At 48.9% G+C, this 25,972-nt stretch overlaps 1 protein-coding gene and 1 pseudogene across 39 annotated transcripts in view; both read left to right on the top strand.

Annotated features, from left to right (window-relative positions):
- The window catches only part of PTPRF (protein tyrosine phosphatase receptor type F), an 82,530-nt gene extending 76,742 nt beyond the window's left edge, over window positions 1-5,788 (top strand). For all 39 annotated transcript variants that reach the window (XM_081492632.1, XM_081492614.1, XM_081492611.1 and 36 more), the window contains 11 exons: window positions 1,378-1,501; window positions 1,675-1,850; window positions 2,510-2,629; window positions 2,949-3,103; window positions 3,179-3,464; window positions 3,570-3,748; window positions 3,962-4,088; window positions 4,267-4,392; window positions 4,642-4,796; window positions 4,877-5,012; window positions 5,362-5,788. In XM_081492632.1, the coding sequence (XP_081348758.1) occupies window positions 1,378-1,501; window positions 1,675-1,850; window positions 2,510-2,629; window positions 2,949-3,103; window positions 3,179-3,464; window positions 3,570-3,748; window positions 3,962-4,088; window positions 4,267-4,392; window positions 4,642-4,796; window positions 4,877-5,012; window positions 5,362-5,430 (1,653 nt within the window). In that variant the 3' untranslated portion in view covers window positions 5,431-5,788. The remainder of the gene's footprint in view (window positions 1-1,377; window positions 1,502-1,674; window positions 1,851-2,509; window positions 2,630-2,948; window positions 3,104-3,178; window positions 3,465-3,569; window positions 3,749-3,961; window positions 4,089-4,266; window positions 4,393-4,641; window positions 4,797-4,876; window positions 5,013-5,361) is intronic.
- Window positions 5,789-25,903: 20,115 nt separating this feature from the next.
- On the top strand, window positions 25,904-25,972 carry LOC145508001 (U4 spliceosomal RNA; annotated as a pseudogene).

Below are 25,972 nucleotides of genomic sequence, written 5' to 3'. Positions count from 1 at the left end.
CGGTAGGGAGATGAGTGCAGACAGATAACGCTAAATGTGACCTTGTGCTGTGGTGTTAAATATGCAGATGTGTAGAGAACGTCCTCCAACAGCAGCATGAAGCAGGCAGGCTAGGGGTGGGGTGTGCTGGGGTCTCACGGAAGTGCTCACTGACCTGGGGAGAGTAACAGGCTGGTGCAGAAACCAACAGACAGGTGTTGTGCTATGCTGAGAACTTCGAGTCCTATTCATCTGTAAAAGGAGGGTAATAATAGAACTGATTCCATAGGAGGATTGGGAGAAGGAATACACAGAGTACAGAGAAAAGCGCCATGCACACAGTAAGGTTTTGCTGAGGTTCAGCTGTTGTTATTATCATCCGAAGTGACAAGGAGCCATGGAAGGCATTAAGCAGGGAATTGATCATCAGATTGACATTTTACAAGGATTGTTCTGGCCGCAAGACAGAAAGAGGCAGGGAAAGAGGCAAAGGAAAGAGGCAGGGAAATGCCCAGTCTGAGCAGGAGTGGCCCAGCTGAGGCCCTGGCAGCAGGGTGGCAAGAGCCAAGGAGCTGGGGGAACATCGGGATGTGGTGACGGATGAGATGGGGCACAGAGGAGTTTGGAGGATGACTTGTAGGTGTGGCCGTGGCTTTGGGGTAAATGAGGACAGAGCCCTTCTCCGAGACGGAACCCCAGCAGCAGAGCCGTGTTTGCACAGGGGAGCTGATGAGCTCAGCTTGGCAAGGGCTGAGACTGAAGAAGCGTGGGGCATCCTGGTGGGATGTCAGGGGCCTGTGGGCTCTGCAGACCGGGGCTCAGGGGAGACTCTGGGCTACAGCTGAGTTACGTTAGCTCCAGCATGTGGGCGTGAGGTCCTGAGAGCCAGTGAGCTCATCCAAGAAAAGTTGGAGAGTGCAGAGAGGGCCTAGGAATGAACCCCGGAGAAGCATTGTGTCCTGCCTCCAAGAAGGAACAGCCGGAGAGGGAGGAGGAGAGCTGGGCAAGGCCATGCAGCGGTGTCTGGAGCCCAGCAGCTTTGGGTCATGCACAGCTGGCTGCCTATCGCTTCTGCCCTCATTGGCTAGCCAGGTGCAGGGCTTGAGGGACTTCCCTGCCCACACCCTACCCCTACCACTCTCCTAGGCAAGGAGATTTGGTACCTTGGTCAGAGGCGTCTTCAGTCTGTCACCTTGCTGACCAGTTCCATGGTAGCCTCTGTGCTCCGTGGCTGGGGAGCTGGGGCTCAGCCTTCCCCGGCACCATGGGACAGAGCCAGTGACTGTGGCCTGGGAGCAGAGGCGGATGTGGGCACCACGTGGAAGGCTGGGTCTCCTGGGGGCACTAGGTAGAGATCAGCTGTTGCCCCCCTCCACCTGTCTCCTTCGTTCCCTGCAGTCGATTGACCCTGGACAGCAGTTCACATGGGAGAACTCAAACCTGGAGGTGAACAAGCCAAAGAACCGCTACGCCAATGTCATTGCCTACGACCACTCTCGAGTCATCCTTACCTCTATCGACGGTGAGCCTAGGGCGAGGCCCCCTCCCATCCCCTTGCTCTCTTCCTCCTTCTCCTTACTGGGTGACATCTCCTCCTCCAGAAGAGACCCACGGGTCCCAGGGGTGCACTGAGCGGATATGGACTAGGGTGGAGGCCCCGAAATAATGCTCTCCCGTGTCCCTTCCTGCCCATAGGTGTCCCCGGGAGCGACTACATCAACGCCAACTACATCGATGGCTACCGCAAGCAGAACGCCTACATTGCCACACAGGGCCCGCTGCCTGAGACCATGGGTGACTTCTGGCGGATGGTGTGGGAGCAGCGCACAGCCACTGTGGTCATGATGACGCGGCTGGAGGAGAAGTCCCGGGTAAGGCTGTGCAGCAGGGCCCTGCTGGGGTTGGGAGGGCGGGAGTGGATAATTGGCCACCAGGTGACTTCGGGCACCTCTGCCTGTTCCTGTGGGAAGACGCCCCTCAGGGGACTTGCCAAGTGCTATTGTTCTCCTGGGGTGTCCTCATGTCCCAGATGCTGTCATTTTCCAAGTATGTTAATATGTCCCCCATTTACTGCATGTTTCTGGGATGTTCACGTGTTCCCTAGATGCTGAAAGTGTTGCTGGGGCCTTAACACATCTCCTAAGTTAATTAGTGGAAAGAGCTGCTGTTTTCTGCTTTTGCACGGCAAAGCATTGACTGGAACATAAAATTTACAGAGCTTGAAAATGGTGTATAAATGTTATGGGTAAATTTGGCAGAAAACACACCTGGTGCGATCTGGTCATGAATAAATGATTTTCAATTACGTCCCTCGTTCCCCTCACGAGGGCAGGAGTGGCGGCCTAGTGTGAGGCCCTGATTTGGTCTGGTGAGGGGGTGGCATGATGAATCTGAGATCTCGGGGGCTAGGGGCCTGGCAGCCAGCGCAGCTGGACCTTCCACCAGCTCTTGCCCTGGGCCCTGCCTGTCTGAGCCTTTGGGTCCCTCTAACACCCTTGCCCGCCTCTTCCTGCCCGCTGTCCCTCTGCAGGTGAAATGTGATCAGTACTGGCCAGCTCGCGGCACCGAGACCTATGGCCTCATCCAGGTGACCCTGCTGGACACGGTGGAGCTGGCCACCTACACTGTGCGCACCTTCGCGCTCCACAAGGTACAGCCCTGCCCCGGTGCCTGGCCCCAGCCTGGAGCCTGTGGGCACCATGGTCTGAGCGTGGTGTGCTGCGGGAGTGGGGGCGAGTGGGAGTCCAGTGTTGGAGACCAGGGTTTGGAAGTGTGAGCGGGCCACGCCAGCCGGTGCCGTGGGCGGGATGGACGGAAGCAGCACCTGAGCTCCTTCAGGCTGCCCCGTGTGACTTCTGAGTCCCGCCGGAGAGCCGGGCTCTGGCCTTGGTGTTGGGGCACCCCGCCCCGAGTCTGTAGCAGGCACACTCCCTGGTCACTCACTCCATCTCTGCTGCTGTCCTCTGCAGAGTGGCTCCAGTGAGAAGCGGGAGCTGCGTCAGTTCCAGTTCATGGCCTGGCCAGACCATGGAGTCCCCGAGTACCCGACCCCTATCCTGGCCTTCCTGCGGCGGGTCAAGGCCTGCAACCCCCTGGACGCAGGGCCCATGGTGGTGCACTGCAGGTGAGGGGGTGCTGCCACTGGGCGGGGGCAGAGGTGGGGGGAGGCCTCTGCCCAGGCTGAGTCCTGTGTCCGCAGCGCGGGCGTGGGCCGCACGGGCTGCTTCATCGTCATCGACGCCATGCTGGAGCGGATGAAGCACGAGAAGACAGTGGACATCTACGGCCACGTGACGTGCATGCGGGCGCAGCGCAACTACATGGTACAGACTGAGGACCAGTATGTATTCATCCATGAGGCGCTGCTGGAGGCCGCCACGTGTGGACACACGGAGGTGCCTGCCCGCAACCTCTACGCCCACATCCAGAAGCTGGGCCAAGTGCCTCCCGGGGAGAGTGTGACTGCCATGGAGCTGGAGTTCAAGGTGGGCTCAGGGCTGGCTGGGCCTGCCTGGTTCCAGCGCCTGGACCAGGTCATGGGGACGGCCCCCCCAGGAAGCCCGGCCTGACCAGCCCTTCCTTCTTGCTAGTTGCTGGCCAACTCCAAGGCCCACACATCCCGCTTCATCAGCGCCAACCTGCCCTGCAACAAGTTCAAGAACCGCCTGGTGAACATCATGCCCTACGAACTGACCCGTGTGTGTCTGCAGCCCATCCGCGGCGTGGAAGGGTCCGACTACATCAACGCCAGCTTCCTGGATGGCTATAGGTCAGCATGCTCGTGACTGCCCACCACGCCCATGAATAGCTGGGCCCGCACCTGGCTGGTGGGGAGCACAACAGAGTCGGGCTGGCCCAGAAGACCAGGGTGGGCTTCCTAGAGGAGGGGTGATCTGAGTGGGGCCCCAAGGGACTAGGCAGCCATGGGGAGACTCTGGGGGCAGCAACACCTCCAGCATGTCCAGTCTTGTGTCTGCCCCAGACAGCAGAAGGCCTACATAGCCACGCAGGGGCCTCTGGCGGAGAGCACCGAGGACTTCTGGCGCATGTTGTGGGAGCACAACTCCACCATCATTGTCATGCTGACCAGGCTTCGGGAGATGGGCAGGGTGAGCACACCAGTGGCCCTCCTCAATTGAGTCCTTTCTCTTCCGACTCCGTAAGCGTAGCCTCAGACCCTTACCACCACCTGCGGCTTTCCGCTCCCAAATCCTCTGAAACCTGGAGCTCCCCTTCCCCGCTCCTCTCCTCCCCTCCTGACCCCAGGGCCGGGCCCTCTGTCCGCAGGAGAAATGCCACCAGTACTGGCCTGCGGAGCGCTCTGCTCGCTACCAGTACTTTGTTGTCGACCCGATGGCCGAGTACAACATGCCCCAGTATATTCTGCGTGAGTTCAAGGTCACGGATGCCCGGGTGAGTGGACAGGGGAGTGTGTACATGTGCATGAAGGCATGTTTGTAACACTGCCTGAGCCCCTCTGGGGTGGGGGCTGCCTGCATGGTACCCCAGCTCCAACCGTAGGAATCTAAGGTAAGGTGTGGGGGCACAAGCCCATTTCTCAGGATGGCTTCAGGGTGCTTACCTGTGTGCTGCTGCACTGCCCACCTGGCCAGGGGGTGCTGCCACTCCAACCCTGACCCTGCGCCCTGCCACCTCTCTCAGGATGGGCAGTCGAGGACGATCCGGCAGTTCCAGTTCACGGACTGGCCAGAGCAGGGCGTGCCTAAGACGGGCGAGGGCTTCATTGACTTCATCGGGCAGGTGCACAAGACCAAGGAGCAGTTCGGACAGGACGGGCCCATCACGGTGCACTGCAGGTGGGGCCGACCCCCGCGGAGGGCTGGGCAGGTCGGGGGCCTTGGGGCTGGAGCCCTGACCCAGTGCTATCCCTGGGCAGTGCTGGCGTGGGCCGCACCGGGGTGTTCATCACACTGAGCATCGTCCTGGAGCGGATGCGCTACGAAGGTGTGGTTGACATGTTCCAGACCGTGAAGACCCTGCGCACACAGCGCCCAGCCATGGTGCAGACAGAGGTATGCAGGCCACTGGCCAGGCTGAGCCTGGCTCCTCCCAGACACATGCCACTGGCATTGCCCGAGGCACAGGGGAGGGGTGAGCCAGACACACTCCCCCCTCAGCAGCTGTGCACTGGGTGCCAGGGGTATGCCTGGCTGCCAGCTAGGGTCGCACGTGGCAGTCCTTACAGGGGTACACAGTCTAGGGGCAAACTGGGGTGGCAGAGGGAAGCCCGAGCAGATGTCTGGGTCCAGCCCCTGCTCCTGGCCAGCAGAGGCTAAGTCCATGAACCACTGGCTGCAGTGCACGTGCCCTTGGCTGTGTGTGGGGGTATCTGCCTGTGCTGACCAGCCCCCTGTCCTGTAGGACCAGTACCAGCTGTGCTACCGCGCGGCCCTGGAGTACCTCGGCAGCTTTGACCACTATGCAACGTAACTACCGCCCCCTCTCCTCCGCCACCCCCCGCCTGGGGGCTCCGGAGGGGACTCAGCTCCTCTGAGCCATACCGACCATCGTCCAGCCCTCCTGCACGGATGCTGTTGGGACCACAGCATTTCAGGAACATTGCCACACCGCACAGAGAGCCCAGAACTGCCCTGGGCGAGGGGGCGGGCCAGCAGGCAGGCACCACGGCCCCGTCTCTGTCCACTAGGCCCGCCCCGGAGCCCCTGCGAACTCTGTTCTGCTGCCGCGGTTCTCATGCTTCTTCTCATGGGGTGGGGGGGATGGGAGCCAAGCCTCCCTTTTTATACATTAAGTGGGATAGACAGGGATTATAGCCTCTTCCCTCTGACTTTTCTTTTTGCAAATTCTTAACTGCAGACTGGGCTGCTGTGGGGGATGGGAGAATAGTTTGTTTTCTCCTTGAGTTCACTTTGGATCCTTTCCTTTGGTACCACTTTCGCTGCTGCAGGATGGAGCGTGCCTTCCCCATGTGTGTGGAGCTGGGGCTGCCAGCCTGAGCGGAGGCACCGCTGATCTGGCTGCCCTTCCAGTCCTGCTGACAAGACCCTGTTTCAGCCAAGTGCAGGGAAACACATTTGGGGGGTTTAATTTCTGTTCCATTTTTCCGTAAGAGCCTTATTTGAGGCCCCACAGACAGTGGTGGGGGAGAGGAAATGGGAAGCCCTCACCCCCAGTCGTCTATTCCAGTGCAGTGCGTGTGTAACATTCACAGCCCAGAACCACAGATGTGTCTGGGGGAGCAGGCGTTCCTCATCACCATCGTGTTTGCAAAGGTTAAAGATAAAGCAAAGACGAAAAACAAACAAAAAAAATCCAAAAAAAAAAGAAAACCCAAGAAAAAAAGAGAGGCACCCCCTGGTCTCTGCTTCAAACCCCTGAGAGGGTAGGTGGCTCTGGGCGCCTGGGGGTTCCCTCTGGGTCCACAGAGCCTGCCTTTTGTCCAGCATTGCAGGATGGCACGGTGTTGGTAGTTGGTAGGCTGTGGGTCTGACCACGTGGCCAAGACGGTGGGCATTGGTCAGGGTGTGTGCCACGCCCCACACACCTCAGGGCCAAGCAGGGGTGCGGCTGGCCGTTCAGGTCCAGGCCAGTGGGCCTGGTAGCACACGTCTGTCCTCCGAGTGGGGGCCAGATGACTTCCTTCCCTGGTTTGCAGCTGTCTTCAAAGCCCCCAAGGAGCGCTCTTTTCCACTCCTTCAAGATGCCCTCCTAAACCAATGTGGCAAGACTACTGGACTTCTCTCAATGGTACTATCCTCAACCCTTATTATCTTGGCTTGCTGAGGGGCAGGGAGAGGGCCTCTTCCTCTGGGCAGCACTATCTAGGTAGGTAAGTGGGGGCGGGAAGGGTGCATAGCTGTTTTAGCCGAGGGACGCGAGACGGACGTCCCCAGATCTAGCTAGGCTGTCAAGATCAACAATCCAGGGTTGGTAATGTTGAATGAGACATTCATTTTTACCTTGTGGATGCTAGTGCTGTAGAGTTCACTGTTGTACACAGTCTGTTTTCTATTTGTTAAGAAAACTACAGCATCATTGCATAATTCTTGATGGTATTAAATTTGAATAATCAGATTTCTTACAAATTGGGTCTCTTGTCTCCGCTCTTTCTGGAATGAGAGTCTGGGCTGTCAGTCCCTTGGGGTGGGTTCTGCAGATTTCCTGCTCCTCAGGAGACGGTGTGACTGTCCTGAGGATCTGGTGATGAGATGGGCTCCCGGGATGGTGACCAGTGTCAGACGGGATCCTTAAGATCAAGTGTGTGGAGGGAGCACCCTGACATGAACCCCAGCTCCCCCGGCTGGCAGCACACCCCCTGCCACATCCCGGGTTGCCACATCCCCTTCTCCTTCACCTCCTCCCTCTCCTTTTCTCCTGCTGTAAGGAAAAGAATGGTACTGTGGCAGTGGCAGCCAAGACCATATGGAAATTGGTTACAGGATACTCATAATTCCTGCAGTGTGGGTATTAGACCCAGTGTGGCCATCCGGCCCCTGGACACAGAGCAACATTTGTAGTGGTCTCTCCACTGGTAATCAGGTAAGTCCTACCAGGTTGGAACCTTGGAACTTCTGGGGACAAGAGACAAACAAGATCCAGAAAAAGTGGAGAAGAGAAATGCATGTGGTCAGCAGTGACCAGACTATAGAGAGTATTGTGATGAGCCCAACACAGAGGTGTTAAGGCAGCATCTCACCCTGCAGCGGGATCAGGAAGGGCTTCCTGGAGGAGGTGACATAAGCTGGATTCTGAGTGTTCCATAGGCTAAGTAAGGCTTTCTTTCAAAAGATGGGAACAGCATTTCCAATGGAGAGAGTAACTTGTACAAAGGCTTGGCAGCAAGAAACAGACTAACAAATATGATAGACTACGAAGAACACCCATGACCGGGGTAGGCAGACATAAGGAGACTGAAGGCAGCTGAGGGGTTTGAGCTGGTTGTGGATTCCCTGCTGGGTGGCAAGCCTCTGTACCATGCTGAACAGGCTCTACACCATGCCTTCGAGGCCCTCGCTGCCCCCTAGTGTTGCCAGCAGTCTCTTTGGTGGCCGTGGTTTCTCTGGCTCCTAGCTCAGTGCCTGGCATATTTCTTTTCATTCAGAAAAACAGAGCCATCATTGCATTATTCTTGATATTAAATTTAAATTTTCTAATAATGAGCCATTAAACATTTTCAAGTGAGGGTAGGTATCAGATTGTCACTTGAAGAGCAACAGTATATGAACTGTACCAGGCAGGCTCTGCATACACTGCTTTATGGACATGATCACTTAGCCTCAGAACAACTCAGCAGGCAGACCACACAGGGCAAGTCGGTGCCAGAGCTGGGACCCACGCCTGGTTATGGCTGTTCCAGAGTCCCTGCCCTCTCCATTGCCTGGTGTCAGACTCCCTCCTCTTGGCTGTCACCCCCTCCCAACCCACTCCTTGAGGCTCCAGGGTTCCCCATCACAGTGTGAGGCACCCCATCTACAGGTTCCCCAATCAGGCATCTCTTCTCTTCCTCCCTCACCCTCACAACTAATCACCAAACCCTGCCCTTTTGGCCTCTTCTGCACCTGTTTCATTCTCTGCATTTCTGGGACCGCCCTCTCCTGCCTGGACTGCTGCCACACCTGCTCCCTGGTCTGCCTGCCCGTAGCCCTGCCCCAGCCAACCCATCCTTGGCATTGCCACCAGAGTGATTCTGTTAGCAGACGTGACCACGACACTGTCCTGACAAGACCTGGCCAGGCCTTCACAGTCAGCCCAAACTCGCAGGTTTCTGAGGCTGCAGGACCCTGCTGTGCAAGTAATTTGAAATAGGTATTTTTCATGTGATCCTCACAGCAATGTGTGGGGTGGGTACTGTTAGGCCATTTTGTAGATGAGAAAATCAGGCCTCATTCACTCATTCAAGATAACTTGAGCACATGCCATGGGCTACTCACATCAGGGCACAGATTTCTGCCCAGGTGGTGTTTATCCTCTTAGCAGGAGGAAACGCGCATGAAAAATAATACATGTATATAGTTTGTTAGAAAGTGATAGGTTCCTCAAAGCGGGGGAGGAGATTAGAATAGATACATGGGGAAGGTTTGGTTAATAATCAGGGTAGTCGGAGGCAGCAGCGTTGAAAAGATGGGATTTGAGGAAAGACAAAGCTAGTGATAGATTGGCCTGAACGTCTTTGAAATGAGCATCCAGGCTAAAGGAGCAGCTGGAGCAGAGGCCCTGGGTGGGAATGTGCCTCCCGAGTTGAGGCATGTGTGGCTGTGACATCCTGAGCAGGGGATGGGAGAGCAGTGGAAGATGAGGTTGGAGAGGAAATGGGGCAGCTTCTAGGCCAATGAGAGGACTTTGGCAGAAATCCAGGTGTGGTGAGAGGTGGCCAGATACCAGTTCTGTCTTGGAAGCAGAACTAAGAGGATTTGTTTATGGACTGGATCAGAGAAAGGAGTCAAGGTTGACCCCACAGTTTTGGCCTGAGCAACTGGATGAAGTTGCCATTTATTGAGATGGGGAAGCTGTACATAGGAGCTAAGGAATTTGGAGGAATTTGGAAATTTTGGGAGGGTCTGCCTGACTCTTCAGGGCTCTTTCCCCACTACTCCCTGTCCATAGCTAGAGACAGAATCAGATGCATAGAGGAAAAAAATATATTTAGAAGGAAATAGACCAAGAGCTGTGAGTGTGGGTGGCTTTTTTCTTCATAATTTTCTAAATTTTGTGTAAAGAATATTTTTAAAAAGACAACCTTTTAAAATGGTATAACCAATGCTTCATTTTATTTCAATATGCTGTGCCACTTGGGGGAATCTTAGTTCCCTGACCAGGGATCAAACCCATGCCCCTGAAATGAAAGCACCAAGTCCTAACCACTGGCCTGCCAGGACTTCATTTTTTAAAACAACAAAAATCTTCCATCCAGAAGTGTAACTTTGTCTGGCATGGGCTTCTTTATTGAAAAAAAGAATTGGGGATACTCCTGGCAGTCCACTGGTTAAGACTCTGCACTTCCAGAGCAGTGGAGTATGAGTTGCGAGTTCAATCCCTAGTGTGGGGCCTAAGATCCCTCATGCTTGGCAATGAGGCCCCCCAAAAAAAGTTTCCAGAAACTTTTAAAGCTATTGTTTCTACTACTGTTTGAACCAGTTGTTGAAGGAGGAGGGTTATATGGCACTGTTGATGCTTCGCTAACAGGTTTCTTTATCAAGTTAGCCTGATATTTGCTTGATCACCAATTTGATTTTTTAATTGTAAATTCTGAACTTAAACCCAGTTCAGGCTTCATTTGGGAAGAATGACCCTTGACTCAGGGATCTTGGGCTTGTGGTTTTCTCAGCCCTGGTTTATCCGTCAATCTGAGTTATTTTTCTGTTTGAAAATACTTTGGAGTGTAGCTAATGTGAGTACCTAAATTGGGGTTTTTCCCCAAAAATACTTACTTGTTTGGGTCACCTTTCTCCCTGTCCTGATTGGTAACGCCTCCTTTTTATGACATTTGAAGTTATTACAAGTACAGAGTCTACTCTGTACTGTGGGCCTGAGGTTTGTTTCACTTGTCTGTTTATCTGGTCTAAGCCAGAACTAGTCATTAAACTTGCGTGGCTTTGTTTCATTATCTGACACAGCTAGTCCCCCATCATTATATTTTTTCTTAAAACTAATTAGTGCAAAAAAATAATAGTAATTAGTGCCAGTCCCTGTTTTTCCTCCACTACATATTAAATTATTTTTTGAAAACTCCATCCTCAATTCTGATTGCAGATTTTATTGATAAAATTGACAACAATGTATCTGAAGATACATTAATGTAAAAGAAAAGCTGATTGGACTCTAAATGAAGCCTAAAATTTAAGATCAAAAGTAAGCTTGCCCATCCAGCCCTGGTGAGAGGGAGGAAACACTCTGATGTGTGCCGCCATCCCAGCTTCTAGAACGAGGGCTGTAAGGCAGGCACTGCAGGCTCTGAGCATCCCCAGGGTCCATAGCCCCGCACTTCAGACGTTACGCTCTTCTTCAGTTCTTGGATCATCTCTCCTTGAACCTTTCACTCCAGCTTTATCTACATGCTTTCTCAGGCACACCTTGCAAAACCTTTGTAACAATCAAGGGGTTAAATCTAAATCTTTCAAATCAATAAGAACAAAAGTAAACACACTAATAGAAAAGCAGGCATGGACACAAATAGGCAATTTACAAAAGAAGATACACAAATTCCAATAAAATAGGGGAAAATACTATTAATCAAAGAAGTACAATCGAAGGAACAGTGAGGTACTAGTGTGCCACAAACAATGGACAAAAATATGCTAATATGCTGTGGGGATTTGAGCACCCAGGTGGCACTAGTGGTAAAGAACCCACCTGCCAATGCAGGACACCTAAGAGACTCTGGTTCGAGACTCCCTGGGGCCTGGAGGATCTGGACGAGGGCATGGCAACACACTCCAGTATTCTTGCCTGAGACTCCCATGGACAGAGGAGCCTAGTGGGCTATAGGGTCGCAAAGAGTCAGATATGACTGAAGCAACTTAGCACACGCACGCATATTGCTAGTAGGGATATAATCAGCTTCTATCTTTTTAGGGAGAATATTTGCCTTGTCTATCAAAGGCTGTAAAATATGCTTTGCCTTTGATTCAGTGATATAATTTTAGGAATGTACATAAAGGAAACGATCATACAAACATTTAAAAAATCTATAGGCAAAGATTCATGGCAGCATTGTTTATAATACTGAAAAGTTAGAAACAACCCAAAATACACACACACATAGTCTACAGCCTGGCTCAAGTGAATTTGGAGACCATCAGTATCTGCATCACTTGGGAGCATTTTAGAAAATGAATCTCAGGCCCCACTCTAGACCTACTGAATCAGAATTTGTATTTTGACAATTTCTTAGGGCATGTGTAAAAGAAAAAAGCACCGGCAAGGACACACACTAAAATGTTAGCATTGATTTTTCCAGATGGTGATGCTCTCTGTTTGATTTTCTGTTTGTTTTTATTATTGTTGTTGTTGTTTGCAGCAACTCCCCATCCCCACCCCAGTGCACACACACGCACACGTGCGCGCACACACACAAACACACCTTTCTGGACTTCAACTGTAAAAAAGGAATCTCCATACTATTTTTCCCATGCTAGTAGTTGGGGCCAAGAAGAACATAGTCAAAAAAGGTTCTGGAAACTCCAGGACAGATGAGGGTCCTCCACCCACTGGCAGGACAGGTTACTGCCCCATCCCTGGATGGTTCTCCCATTCACTCTCCAAACAGCACATCTCCCAAAGAGAAAATCTGATCTTGTCAACCCTCCTTAGAACTATTTTGAAAGTGAAAGTGTTACTCGCACAGTCTTGTCCAACTCTTTGCAGCCCTATGAACTGTAGCCTGCCAGGCTCCTCTGTCCATGGAATTCTCCAGGCAAGAATATGGGGGTGGATAACCATTCCCCTCTCCAGGTGATCTTCCCGACCCAGGGATCGAACCCAGATCTCCCACACTGCAGGCAGATTCTTTACCATTTGTGCCATCAGGAAAGCCCTGTAATCCAGTTTCCCAATGCCCCTTACATTGGGAGTGCAGAGTCTTAACCACTGGACCACCAGGAAAGTCCTGAGCGTAACCCAATTCCTTAAAGGCTACAAGGTCCTGCTGGATCTGCCCTGTCACTCCAGGGTAATGAAGTGTATGTCCCCCGGGGCCTAGTCCTCTCCCATCTTTTCACACATCGTTCCCTACCTTTGCCTAGAAACCCAGCCCACCACCTCACTGACTGCCTTCTAGCCCCAGGCCTCCTGAGGCCAGGATGTCATCTCTTCCAGGAAGCCTTCCCAGGAATGGTTAGGGGTCCCAATAGCATAGGCACCTGGCCTATTGCTCCACAATCGGGTTGTCAGATTCATGAGGGCCGAGGCCGCATCCCCATGGCCTTCGGTCCCTGCACTGAGTGGGGACATTTTGAGGCCCAGATTCAGTGACATCCCTAAGGTGTCTGCTGGCTCTGCCATTAGGCCCTCGGGGGCAGTTCTGGCGTAGAACATGGCGGCTGCCTGGGACTGGCTATTTTTGGGGGTGCAGCCCAGCCCTTGGGAGGATGATGAAAGGAATACATATTTCTTTAAGGCAGAAGACACCCTTACTCTAGGGAGGATGCCCCTCACAAACATGGGTGAAGCCCTTCGGCCTGCCCCAGGACCTGCCCCTTGATGCTCCCTGCTGTAAATGCATTTTCTAGTTCCTCTACCTCTGATGGGCACTTTCTTTATGAGAATGTGTCCGTGGTAGACAAATGCAGCAGGCTGTGGTGGCAGATGTCTAGACGCCCTTCCTGGCACACCTGAGCCAGGACAAATCCTCACAGAATCCTCTTTTGGCCCCTATCTTTCCCACCCTCGACCAGACAGCCTCACATCCAGCTGTGCTGTGGGTCTAGTAACTATATCACTGTGCTGATGTTATTATTCTTGCTTCTTCAGCTATTCACATACTAAGATAGGGAAGAAAAAAAAAGAAATTATGTAGGCAGCAGTGGAGAAATGAAATGCAAGTTGGCATTATAATTATTGTGTGATTCATCTGTCTCCTCCACTGGACTGTGAACTTTTTTTAAGGTAAGGACCCTTGCCTCCCAGCCCAAAGAAGGCACTCAATAAATGTTTGTTAAAAGGATAACAGGGCTTCCCAGGTGGCATTAGTGGTAAAGAAACTGACCACCAGTGCAGGAGGCATAAGAAATGTGGGTTCGATCCCTGGGTTGAGAAGATCCCCTGCAGAAGGAAATGGCTACCCACTTCAGTATTCTTGCCTGGAGAAACCCATGAACAGAGGAGCCTGGAAGGCTACAGTCTATAGGGTTGCAAAGAGACACCACAAAAGTGACTTAGCACACAAAAGGATAACAACAGACTGGTTCAAAATTGGGAAAGGAGTACTACATCAAGGGTGGATATAGTCTCCCTACTTATTTAACATATGCAGAGTACATCATGCAAAATGCCAGGCTGGATGAATCACAAGCTGGAATCAAGTTTGCCAGGAGAAATATCAATAATGCATATATGCAGAAGATACCACCATGATGGTAGAAAGTGAAGAGGAACTAAAGAGTCTCTTGATGAAGGTAAAATAGGAGACTGAAAAAGCTGGCTTGAAACTCAACATTCCAAAAACTAAGATCATGGCATCCAGTCTCATAACTTCATGGCAAATTGACGGGGGGAAAATGGAAACAGTGGCAACTTTTATTTTCTTGGGTTCCAAAATCACTGTGGATGCTGACTGCAGCCATAAAATTAAAAGACGCTTGCTCCTTGGAGGAAAATCTATGACAAATCTGCTGCTGCTGCTAAGTCGCTTCAGTCGTGTCTGACTGTGCGACCCCATAGATGGCAGCCCACCAGGCTCCACCATCCCTGGGATTCTCCAGGCAAGAATACTGGAGTGGGTTGCCATTTCCTTCAGTGCATGAAAGAGAAAAGTGAAAGTGAAGTCGCAAATCTAGACAGTATTAAAAAGCAGAGACATCACTTTGCTGACAAAGGTCCATCCAGTCAAAGCTATGGTCTTCTCAGTAGTCATGTACAGATGTTAGCGTTGGACCATAAAGAAGTCTGAGCACTAAAGAGCTGATGCTTTTGAACCGCAGTGCTGGAGAAGACTGTTGAGAGTTCCTTGGACAGCAAGGAAATCAAACCAATCAATCCTAAAGGAAGTCAACCCTGAATATTCATTGGGAGATCTGATGCTGAGGCTGAAGCTCCAATAATTTGGCCACTTGATGTGAAGAGCCAACTCATTGGAAAAGACCCAGACGCTGGGAAAGATTGAGGGCAGGAGGAGAAGGAGGTGACAGAGGATGGGATGCTTGGATGGCATCATCGACTCAATGAACATGGGTTTGAGCAAACTCCAAGAGATAGTAAAGGACAGGGAGGCCTGGAGTGCTGCAGTCCATGGGTTGCAAAGAGTTAGACATGACTGACAGACTGAAAAACAAAAAGGATAAAGCGGGAAGCGTTTGACCTGGCCCTGAGAGAGGATGAAAATCTGATTGTTGGGCAGATTATGTTAATAAAGCTACTGGATGAAATTCCAGTAGAACTATTCAAATCCCTAAAGGATGATGCCATCAAGATTTGGCATTCATTATGTTGGCAAATCTGGAAGACCCAGCAGTGGCCACAGGACTAGAAAAGGTCAATCCTCATCCCAATCCCCAAGAAGGGTAGTACCAAAGAAAGTGCTAACCATCAGACAACTGCAATCATCTCCCATGCTAGTAAGGTCATGCTTAAAATCTTGCATGCTAGGCTTCAGCATTATGTGAACCAAGAAATTCCAGATGTCCAAGCTGGCTTTAGAAAAGGAAGAGGAAGTAGAGAAACTGCCAACATTCGCTGGAATACAGAGAAAGCAAGGGAATTTCAGAAAAACATCTATCTCTGTTTCATTGACTATGCTAAAGCCTTTGATTGTGTGGATCATAATAAACTATAGAAAGCTCTTAAAGAGATGGGAATACCAGACCATCTTACCTATCTTCTGAGAAACCTCTTTGTGGGTCAAAAAGCAATAGTTAGAACCCTGTATGGAACAACTGATTGGTTCAAGATCAAGAAAGAAATACGACAGGGCTGTCTGCTGTCACCCTGTTTGTTTAACCAATACGCTGAGCACATCATGAGAAATGCCAGGCTGGATGAGTTACAAGCTGGAATCAAGATAGGCGGGAGAAACATCAACAACCTCAGATATGCAGATGATACCACTCTAATGGCAGAAAGTGAGGAAGAACTAAAAAGCCTCTTGATGAGGGTGAAGGAGGAGAATGAAAGAGCCGACTTAAGACTAAATATTAAAAAAACTAAGATCATGGCATCCTCCCCTATTACTGCATGACAAATAGAAGGGGAAAAGGTGAAAACAGTGACAGATTTTTTCTTCTTGGGCTCCAAAATCACCGCGGACAGTGACTGCAGCCATGAAATCAGAAGACAATTGCTTCTTGGCAGGAAGGCAATGACAAACCGAGACAGTGTGTTGAAAAGCAGAGACATTACTCTGCTGACAAAGGTCCGTATAGTCAAGGTTATGGTCTTCCCAGCGGTAACATACGGTAGTGAAAGCTGGACCATAAAGAAGGCAGAGCGCCAAAGAATTGATGCCTTTGAACTGTGGTGCTGGAGAAGACTCCTGAAAGTCCCTTGGACAGCAAGGAGATCGAACCAGTCAATCTTAAGGGAGATCAACCCTAAACATTCACTGGAAGGACTGATGCTGAAGCTGAAGCTCCAGTATTTTGGTCATCTGATGCAAACAGACGACTCATTGGAAAAGTCCCTGATGCTGGGAAAGATTGAGGGCAGAAGGAGAAGCGAGTGTCAGAGGATGAGATGGCTGGATGGCATCACCCATGCAATGAACATGAACTTGGGCAAACTTCGGGAGATGGTGAGGGACAGGGAGGCCTGGCATGCTGCAGTCCGTGGGGTTGCAAAGAGTCGGACACGACTGGGCAACTGAACAACAGCATGGCTAGGCTGCCAGAATACCAACCTTTAGAATCTCTAGTCCCAGCTCTTGTGAGGCCCTTCCCTTCCTTTCACCTCACACCCTAAGCCCAGACCCTAGTCAGATCCTAGAGGGTCTTCCCACCCTCAACCTCCTCATCTAGGGTGGGGTAAGCCTCCACCACACCAAACTCTACCCTCTCCCTGATGAACTGCTTGTCTCCCCATGCCCCACCCCAATGGAAGGAATGGCTCATATGGAGATATACCAAGGAACAACAGCCCTTAAGGAAAGAAGAAATAGGACTTTCCTTGTGGTCAGTGGTTAAGAACCCACCTGCCGGTGCAGGGGACACAGGTTTGATCCCTGGTCTTGGAAAATTCCACATGCCATGGAGCAGCAGAGCCCACGCACCCAAGAGCCTGTGCACTGCAAGAAGAGAAGCCACCACAATGAGAAGCCTGAGCACCACAGTGAAGAGTAGCCCCCGCTCGCTGCAACGAGAGAAAGCCTGTACAGAGCAGCAAAGACCCAGTGCAGCCAAAGATAAACAAGTAAAGTTTTTAAAACAAAGAAAGAAGGAAAGAAGGATCAATCAGGACCTGGACTGGACTTTGACCTGCGATGAGCTTTTTGGCCCCAGAAGCAGACTCCTCAATCAGCCCCCACAAAGACCTTGTGTCTCAGGCCTCTTTCCAGGGATGGCCCCTTCTAGCCCTCCCCTCGGGCACATTTTCAGGGCAGCCTCTGCAGTTCCTCCCATCTGAGCTCCTATGTGGTCCCAAAGATTTAAATCCAACAAACACAGGGTATACCTCTATGATGTGCTATAATAATGCCTAGTAGCATCACTAACCACTTAAATGTGCCAACCACTTTACCTACATTGTTGAGATTTAATTCCTCCAACAGTCCTGTAGAGTAGCTCATATCAGTATCTCCTTTTGCAGCTGAAGACTAAGATGCAGAGAGGTCAAGCAACTCACCCTAAACCACACAGCTAACAAGGGAAGTTGAATCTAAACTTGAACCTGGATCTGTGTGACTCCAGAGCCTGAATGCTTAAGCGTTATACAAAGCACAACCTGTGTGGTTTCATATTCTGGAGTGTACAAAAGTCTCTTCCCTTAGAGGCTTCGCTGTATGTTGGGAAACAGACATTAGTCACAAAAATCTTAACACACTTACGTAATTACAGGCTCTCCTAGATACTCTCCAAGAAAAGTGCCAAAAGCAAGGAGAACAACACAGAGCCGGCATGGGAGTCAGAGAGGCTTCTGTGAGGAAATAGTCTTTAGTAAACCTAAACAGCGTATTAAAGAGCGAAGATCTCACTTTGCTGACAAAAGTCCATATAGTCAAAGTTATGGTCTTTCCAGTGGTCATGTACAGATGCAAGAGTTGGACCATGAAGAAGGCTGAGCACTGAAGAATTGATGCTTTTAAACTGTGGTGTTGAAGAAGACTCTTGAGAGTCCCTTGGACTGCAGGGAGATCCAAACAGTCAATCCTAAAGGAAATCAACACTGAAAATTCAATGCAAGGACTGATGCTGAAGCTGAAGGTCCAGTAGTTTGGCCATCTGATGGGAAGAGCTGACTCAGTGGAAAAGACCCTGATGCTGGGAAAGATTGACGGCAAATGGAGAAGAGGGTGGCAGAGGATGAGATGGTTGGATAGCATCACCCATTCAATGGACATGAACTTGGGCAAATTCTGGGAGATAGTGAGGGACAAGGAGGCCTGGCATGCTGTAGTCCATGAAGTTGCAAAGAGTCAGACAAGACTTAGCGACTGAACAAGAACAATAGATGTCCTGAGGCAGCATGGAGTACAGCTCCTTTAAAGAGTGTTTTAGAAAAACAGAACAAAGCCCTGTATGCCTGGTACCCAGGGAGCAAGCGACAGTGGGGCAGGATGGGGTGGCCAATGGCCAGTTGCCAAATCACTGAGGGCCTGGTAGGTCATGGCAAGGGGCTTGGAGTTCATGGTGAGGGCACAGGGAGCTTTTAAAGGGTTCTCAGTAGAGTTGTGAATTCAGATTTGCTTTTTAGAAAGACTGCCCCGGCTGCTGTGTGGAGAACAGATTGAAAGGGGCAGTGGTTGCAGGGGTCCAGGAGAGATGTGATGTGGTTTGAAATGGGACGGTAGTGCCAGGGAGGTAAGAGGAATAGGGTTCAGGAGAGAGTTTTGAAAGTAAGGTCAATAGGATTGGATGTGGGCTGCAAGAGGGAAGAATCAACACAGACTCTGTACACCTGAATGGAGACTGGTGCTTTTACTGAAATGCTCAAGAATGAGGGAGGAGCAGGTTTAGAGGAGAATCAAGAGTTTGCTTTTGCTAAGTTTGAGGTGCCTGCAAATGTCCAAGTAGTGGGATAGAGTCAGTCTATCTTTGTATCCCCAGAGTCAGCACAAAAAAGTGTTAGTCGCTCAGTTATGTCTGATTCTTTGTGACCCCACGGACTCTAGCCTGTCAGGCTATTCCGTCCATGGGATTTTCTCGGCAAGAATACTAGAGTGGGTTGCCATTTCCTTCTCCAAGCACAAAACAGGTCCTATTTAAAATATCTTTAAATAAAAGAATGCACTGGAATTCCCTGGTCGTCCAGTGGTTAGGACTCCAAGCTTTCACTTGCCAAGGGCCTGGGGTTGAATCCCTGGCTGGGGAACTGAGACCCCACAAGCTGCTCGGCCAAAAAACAACAACAAGGAATGTACATGGGTCGAATTTGAGTCAAGTCTGGAAGAATGGAGGGGATTTGGCTTTGAGATGAAGATATTTTTGTGCCTGAGATAAAGATGATACAAAACAAACCAAAAACAAGCCAAGTAGAAGAGCTGGTGGAAGCAAGGGAGAAAGGAGTGAATGTGATGTAGAGGGGGCCCACGGGGCGCCTCCTGTTGTGCCTCTCCATGGCTTCTGTGCCTTTGCTGGAATGCTGAGCCATCCTCTGCTGGGTGGGAGGATGAATCAGAGCCAGAAAGAAAAATTCTGTTTCTGTTAAATGTAGAGATCCAGGGTGTATTTGTGGGTATGTGTGTGTCTGCCTCAGAGCATTTTTATATTTCGTAGGCTAGAAGGCCCTGGTCTTTCCAACTGACTTTGTCTGCAAAGCTGAATTGAGCCTGAATTCTCTTTCTCTTTACCTAGACTGACCTGGCTGCAGAAGCTCCCTCCAGTGATCCAAGCTGAATAGGTCAGGCTGTGTCAATGTGTTTCAGTTGCTTATAGATCATGGCTTCCTTCCTGAGCAGCTAGTTATCAGGCCCTTTGCCCAAAGCTCCTGAGAAAGATATTTACATTCAGCAGCTTAGTCCATAGGCAAAGATTGGAAGGCTACAGACTCAGAGGTGAAAGTCAAAGGCATCATTAACATACAAACATAGTCCTTCCTGGTCCTTGACTCATTCAGTTCATCATTCCCTCTTCTATTCCACAAATATCCTCAGGCTCAGTGTTTGTTTCAGGCTACTTAACTTCAAGCTGAACTATTTCAAATCATAAAAGTTGATGTTGTTAAAGTGCTACACTGAATATACCAGCAAATTCGGAAAACTCAGCAGTGGCCACAGGACTGGAAAAGGTCAATTTTCATTCCAATCCCAAAGAAGGGTAATGACAAAGAATGTTCAGACTACCACACAATTGCCCTCATCTCACATGCTAGCAAGGTAATGCTCAAAATCTTTCAAGCTAGGCTTCAACTGTACATGAACTGAGAACTTCCAGATGTACAAGCTGGGTTTAGAAAAGACAGAGGAACCAGATCAAGCTGCCAACATCTGCTGGATCTTAGAAAAAGCAAGGGAATTCCAGAAAAGCATCTACTTCCGCTTCATTGACTATGCTAAAGCCTTTGACTGTGTGGATCACAACAAACTGTAGAAAATTCTTAAAGAGATAGGAATACCGGACCACTTTACCTGCCTCCTGAGAAATCTGTATACAGGTCAAGAAGCAACAGAACCAGACATGAAACAATGGACTGGTTCCAAACAGAAAGGAGTACCTCAAGACTGTATATTGTCACCCTGCTTATTTACATCATGTGTAATGCAGGGCTGGATGAAGCACAAGCTGGAATCAAGATTGCCACGGAAAAATATCAATAACCTCAGATATGCAGATGACACCACCCTCATGACAGGAAGCAAAGAGGAACTAAACAGCCTCTTGATGAAAGTGAAAGAGGAGAGTGAAAAAGCTAGCTTAAAACTCAGCATCAAAAAACGATGATCATGGCATAGATCTTGGTCCCATCACTTCATGGCAAATAGATGGGGAAACAATGGAAACAGTGACAGACTTTATTTTCTTGGGCTCCAAAATCACTGCTGACAGTGACTGAAGCCATGAAATGAAAAGATGCTCCTTGGAAGAAAAGCTATGACAAAACTAGACAGCATATTAAAAAGCAGAGACATGACTTTGCCAACCAAGGTCTGTCTAGTCAAAGCTATGGTTTTTCCAGTAGTCATGTATGGATATGAGAGTTGGACTATAAAGAAAGCTGAGCACCAAAAAATTGATGTTTTTGAATTGTAGTGCTGGAGAAGACTCTTGAAAGTCCCTTGGACTGCAAGGAGATCAAACTATTGATTTCCTAGAGGAAATCAACCCTGAATATTCACTGGAAGGACTGATGCTGAAGCTGAAGCCCCAATAATTTGGCCACTTGATATGAAGAGCTGATTCACTGGTAAAGAGCCTGATCCTGGGAAAGACTGAAGGCAGGAGGAGAAGGGGACGACAGAGGATGAGATGGTTGGATGGCATCACCGACTCGATGGACATGAGTTTGAGCAAGCTCTGGGAGATAGTGAAGGACAGGGAAGCCTGGGGTGCTGCAGTATATGGGGTTACAAAGAGTCGCACATGACTAAGTGACTGAACAACAACCTCCCTGCCTTCCAGTTTCCTCAGCTATAAAATGGGGATGGTGAGACTTCCCCAATCCTTAAAGCTTCACCTTCGAATGCAAGGTGTATAGGTTCCACCCGTGGTCAGGGTGCTAAGATCCCAAGTGCCTCGGGGCCAAAAAACAAGAATGTAAACAACAGAGACAATATTGTAACAAATTCAATAGACTTTAAAAAGAGTCCACATAAAAGGCAGTGGGGGAAGGACAGAGTGGGATGAACTGGGAGAGTAGCACTGAAACATACACATTATCATATGTAAAATAGATGGCCAGTGGGAATTTGCTGTATGACACAGGCTTAAGAATCTGCCTGCAATTCAGGAGACCCAGGTTCAATCCCTGAGTTAGGAAGGCCTTGAAGAAGGCAACGGTTACCCACTCAGCATTCTTGCCTGGAGAATTCCATAGACAGAGGAGCCTGGCAGGCACAGTCCGTTGGGTCACAAAGAGTCAGATGTGACTGAGTGACTAACACTTTCACAGGGAGCTCAAACCTTGTGATCTGGGACAACCTAGAGGGGTGGGATGGGGTGGGAGGGAGGCTCAAGAGGGAGGGGACATACGTATATCTATGGATGATTCATGTTGGTGTATGGCAGAAACCAACACAATATTGTAAAGCAATTATCCTCCAATTAAAAATAAATTAACAGTTTTTAAATGGTACACACAAAGAAATCTAAAAAAAGAAAAATAAATAAAATGGGGATGGTAATAATGACTTCTTCAAAAATTCATTCTGAGGATAAAATCCCAGACTTCCCTGGTGATCCAGTGACTAAGAATCCTCCTGCCGAGGCAGGTGTCAGGGAAGATTCCACATGCGGTGGAGCAACTAAACCCATGTGCTGTGTGTGCGTGCAGTATCCTCAGTCATGTCTGATTCTGAGTGACCCTATGGACTGCCAGGCTCCTCTCTCCATGGGATTTTCCAGCCAAGGATACTGGAGTGGGTTGCCATTTCCTACTCCAGGGACTCTTCCTGACTCAGGGATTGAATGTGAGGCTCTTTCGTCCCCTGCTTTGGCAGGTGGATTCTTTACCACTGTACCACCTGGGAAGCCTGTGGGCCACAGCTATTGAGCTTGTGCTCTAGAGCCTGAGAGCCACAACTACTGAAGCCCCTGCATCCTACAGCCTGTGCCCCGCAACAAGAGAAGCCACCACAATGAAAATCCTGTGCACTACAACGAAGAGTAACCACTGCTTGCCACAACTAGAGAAGGTCTGTGTGCAGCAACGAAGACCCAGTGCAACCAAAAACTTTTTTAGAAAAGCAAAAATTCAGAAATATCATTCGACTCAATATAATATTTAGTGAGCACAGGCAAAGAGCCAGAGCTGTCCTAAGTGCTGAGGATCTTGGTGAACGAAACACAGATCCCTGCCCCCATGGAGGCAGGTATTCTAATGGGGAGAGTTGGGCAACAGAAAAATAAATAAAGCAAACAAATAAAGCATGTAGTGGTGGTCCCAGAAGGCTTCACTGAGGAGGTGATATGTCAGCAAGGCCCTGAAGGAGGTGAGGGAACAAGCCATTCAGATTTGAGGGGATAGGGAACTGGAACAGTGAAGGAGGGAGGGAATGACACAGGGTTGAGGGTGGAGAGAGACTGTAGGCCATTATGAGGACTTGGCTTCCCTCCAGAATTAGATGAGAAGTCATTTGATGGTTTTAAGAGGAGTAACTTGATCTGGCATCTAGTATTAAAGAATCACTCTGCCTGCTGTGTTGAGCAGACTGCAAGGGGCCTGGTGGAAGTAAGAATTGTGCTGACCAGGCTACAGATGATGGTGGCTAGGATCAGGTGGTCGCAATGGAGGTGGAGGAAAGTGCTGGGTTATGGATAAATTTGGGAGGCAGAACAGAACTAAATAAATGTTAGTGTCAATGCACCAAAAGCACAACTCATCAAAGAAAAAATTGATAAATGAGACTTCATCAAAATGAATAACCCTTGTGCTTCAAAAGACACTATTAAAATGAAGACAGGGAAAACTCCCTGGCAGTCTAGTGGTTAGGACTTCACACTTTCACTGCTGAAGGCACAGGTTCAAATCCCTGTTTGGGGAACTAAGATCCCATAGGCTCTGCAGCACAGCCAAAAAAAGGAAGAAAGAAAAAAAGTCACAGGGTGAAACAAAATACTTATAAAGCCTGTATCTGATAAAGGACTTGTATCTAAAATATATAAATAACTCTTACAACTCAGTATTAAGACAAACAACCCAATTTAAAAATGAGCAAAATATTTGAATAGACATTTCACCAAAGAAGATATGTTAATGGTTAATAAGCAAATAAAAAGACACTCAACATTATTTGTCATCAAGGAAATACAAATTAAAATCTCAGTGAGGGAATTCCCTGGTGGTCCAGTGGTTAGGACTCAGCACTTCCACTGCCAGGGGCCCAGATTCAATCCCTAATCAGGGAACTAAGATCTCCCAAGCAGAGCTGCATGGCCTAGAAGTAAATTTTAAAAATAAAATAAACAAAATAAAACCCCAGTGAGTTACCACTTTATATCCACTAGAGTGGCTATAATAAAAAAAATAGTAACAAACATTGGCAAGGATGTGGAGAAATGTGAAGAGAGTAATGGGAATGTGAAATGGTACAGTCACTTTAGAAAACAGTTTGGGAATTTCTTAAAAAGAAAGCCATAAATTTACCATTAGACACAGAAATCCCACTCCTAGTTATCTATCTCTAGTTCCAAATTGGAAAAGGAGTACGTCAAGGCTATATATCGTCACTCTGCTTATTTAACTTATATGCAGAGTACATCATGTGAAATGCCAGGCTGGATGAAGCACAAGGTGGAATCAAGATTGCTGGGAGAAATATCAATAACCTCAGATATGCAGATGACACCACCCTTACGGCAGAAAGCGAAGAAGAACTAAAGAGCCTCTTGATGAAAGTGAAAGAGGAGAGTGAAAAAGTTGGCTTAAAACTCAACATTTAGAAAACTAAGATCATGGCATCCGGTCCCATCACTTCATGGCAAATAGATAGGGAAACAATGGAAACAGTGACAGACTTTATTTTGGGGGGCTCCAAAATCACTGCAGATGGTGACTGCAGCTATGAAATTAAAAGATGCTTGCTCCTTGGAAGAAAAGCAAAGACCAACCTAGATAGCATGTTAAAAAGCAGAGACATTACTTTGTGAACAAAATGTCCATCTAGTCAAAGCTATGGTTTTCCCAGTAGTCATGTATGAATGTGAGAGTTGGATGGTGAAGAAAGCTGAGCACCAAAGAATTGAGGCTTTTGAACTGTGGTGTTGGAGAAGACTCGTGGGAGTCCCTTGGACTGCAAGAAGATCCAACCAGTCCATCCTAAAGGAGATCAGTCCTGGGTGTTCATTGGAAGGACTGATATTGAAGCTGAAACTCTAATACTTTGGCCACCTCATGCGAAGAGTTGACTCATTGGAAAAGATCCTGATGCTGGGAAGGATTGGGGGCAGGAGGATAAGGGGATGACAGAAGATGAGACGGTTGGATGGCATCACTGACTTGATGGACACGGGTTTGGGTAAACTCCGGGAGTTGATGATGGACAGGGAGGCCTGGTGTGCTGCGATTCATGGGGTCGCAAAGAGTCAGACACGACTGAGCGACTGAACTGAACTGAACTGATGTAGATAGGAAGTAGAGTTGCCTGGGGTTGGGAGTGGAGATTGAGAGTGATTATAACTGGACATGAGGGATCTTATTGAGGTGGCAGATTTTACTGAGGTGATGGAAATATTCTGAAACTGGATTGGTTGATAGTTATGTAGTTACCATCAACCACTACAAATACGAGTTAGTGCAGTTGATGAATCAGATGTTTTTCTGGAATTTCCTTGCTTTTTCTACGATCCAACAGGTATTGGCAATTTGATCTCTGGTTCTTCTGCTTTTCTAAATCAGGCTTGAACATCTGGAAGTTCTCAGTTCAGGTACTGTTGAAGCCTGGCTTGGAGAATTTTGAGCATTACCTTGCTAGTATGTGAAATGAGTACAATTGTATGGTAGATTGATCATTCTTTGTCATTGCTCTTTTTTGGGATTGAAATGAAAACTGACCTTTTCCAGTCCTGTGGCCAATGCTGAGTTTTCCAAATTTGCTGGCATATTGAGTGCAGCACTTTCACAGAATCATCTTTTAGAATTTGAAACAGCCCAGTTGGAATTACATCACCTCCACTTGCTTTGTTCATAGTAATGCTTCCTAAGGCCCACTTGACTTTGTGCTGCAGAATGTCTGGCTCTAGGTGAGTGATCATGGCTATCTGGGTCATTAAAACCCTTTTAATATAGTTCTTCTCTGTATTCTTGCCACCTCTTCTAAATCTCTCCTGCTTCTGTTAGGTCCTTACCATTTCTGTATTTTACTGTGCCCATTTTGGGGTGAAATATTCCCTTGGTATCTCCAATTTTCTTGAAGAGATCTCTAGTCTTTCCCATTCTATTGTTTCCCTCTTTTTCTTTGCATTGATCACTTAAGAAGGCTTTCTTTAGCTTTGCGCAGTGGCAGTATCGTAGCCAATGAGGTTTATCCGAGGCGCGATTATTGCTAATTGAAAGA

Source organism: Giraffa tippelskirchi, chromosome 5, assembly GCF_054371585.1.
Source record: "Giraffa tippelskirchi isolate mGirTip1 chromosome 5, T2T-mGirTip1v1.2.pri, whole genome shotgun sequence".
NCBI lineage: Eukaryota > Metazoa > Chordata > Mammalia > Artiodactyla > Giraffidae > Giraffa > Giraffa tippelskirchi.
The sequence above is the reverse complement of the archived record's forward strand: the minus strand, read 5'-3'. Positions and strand labels throughout refer to the sequence as shown.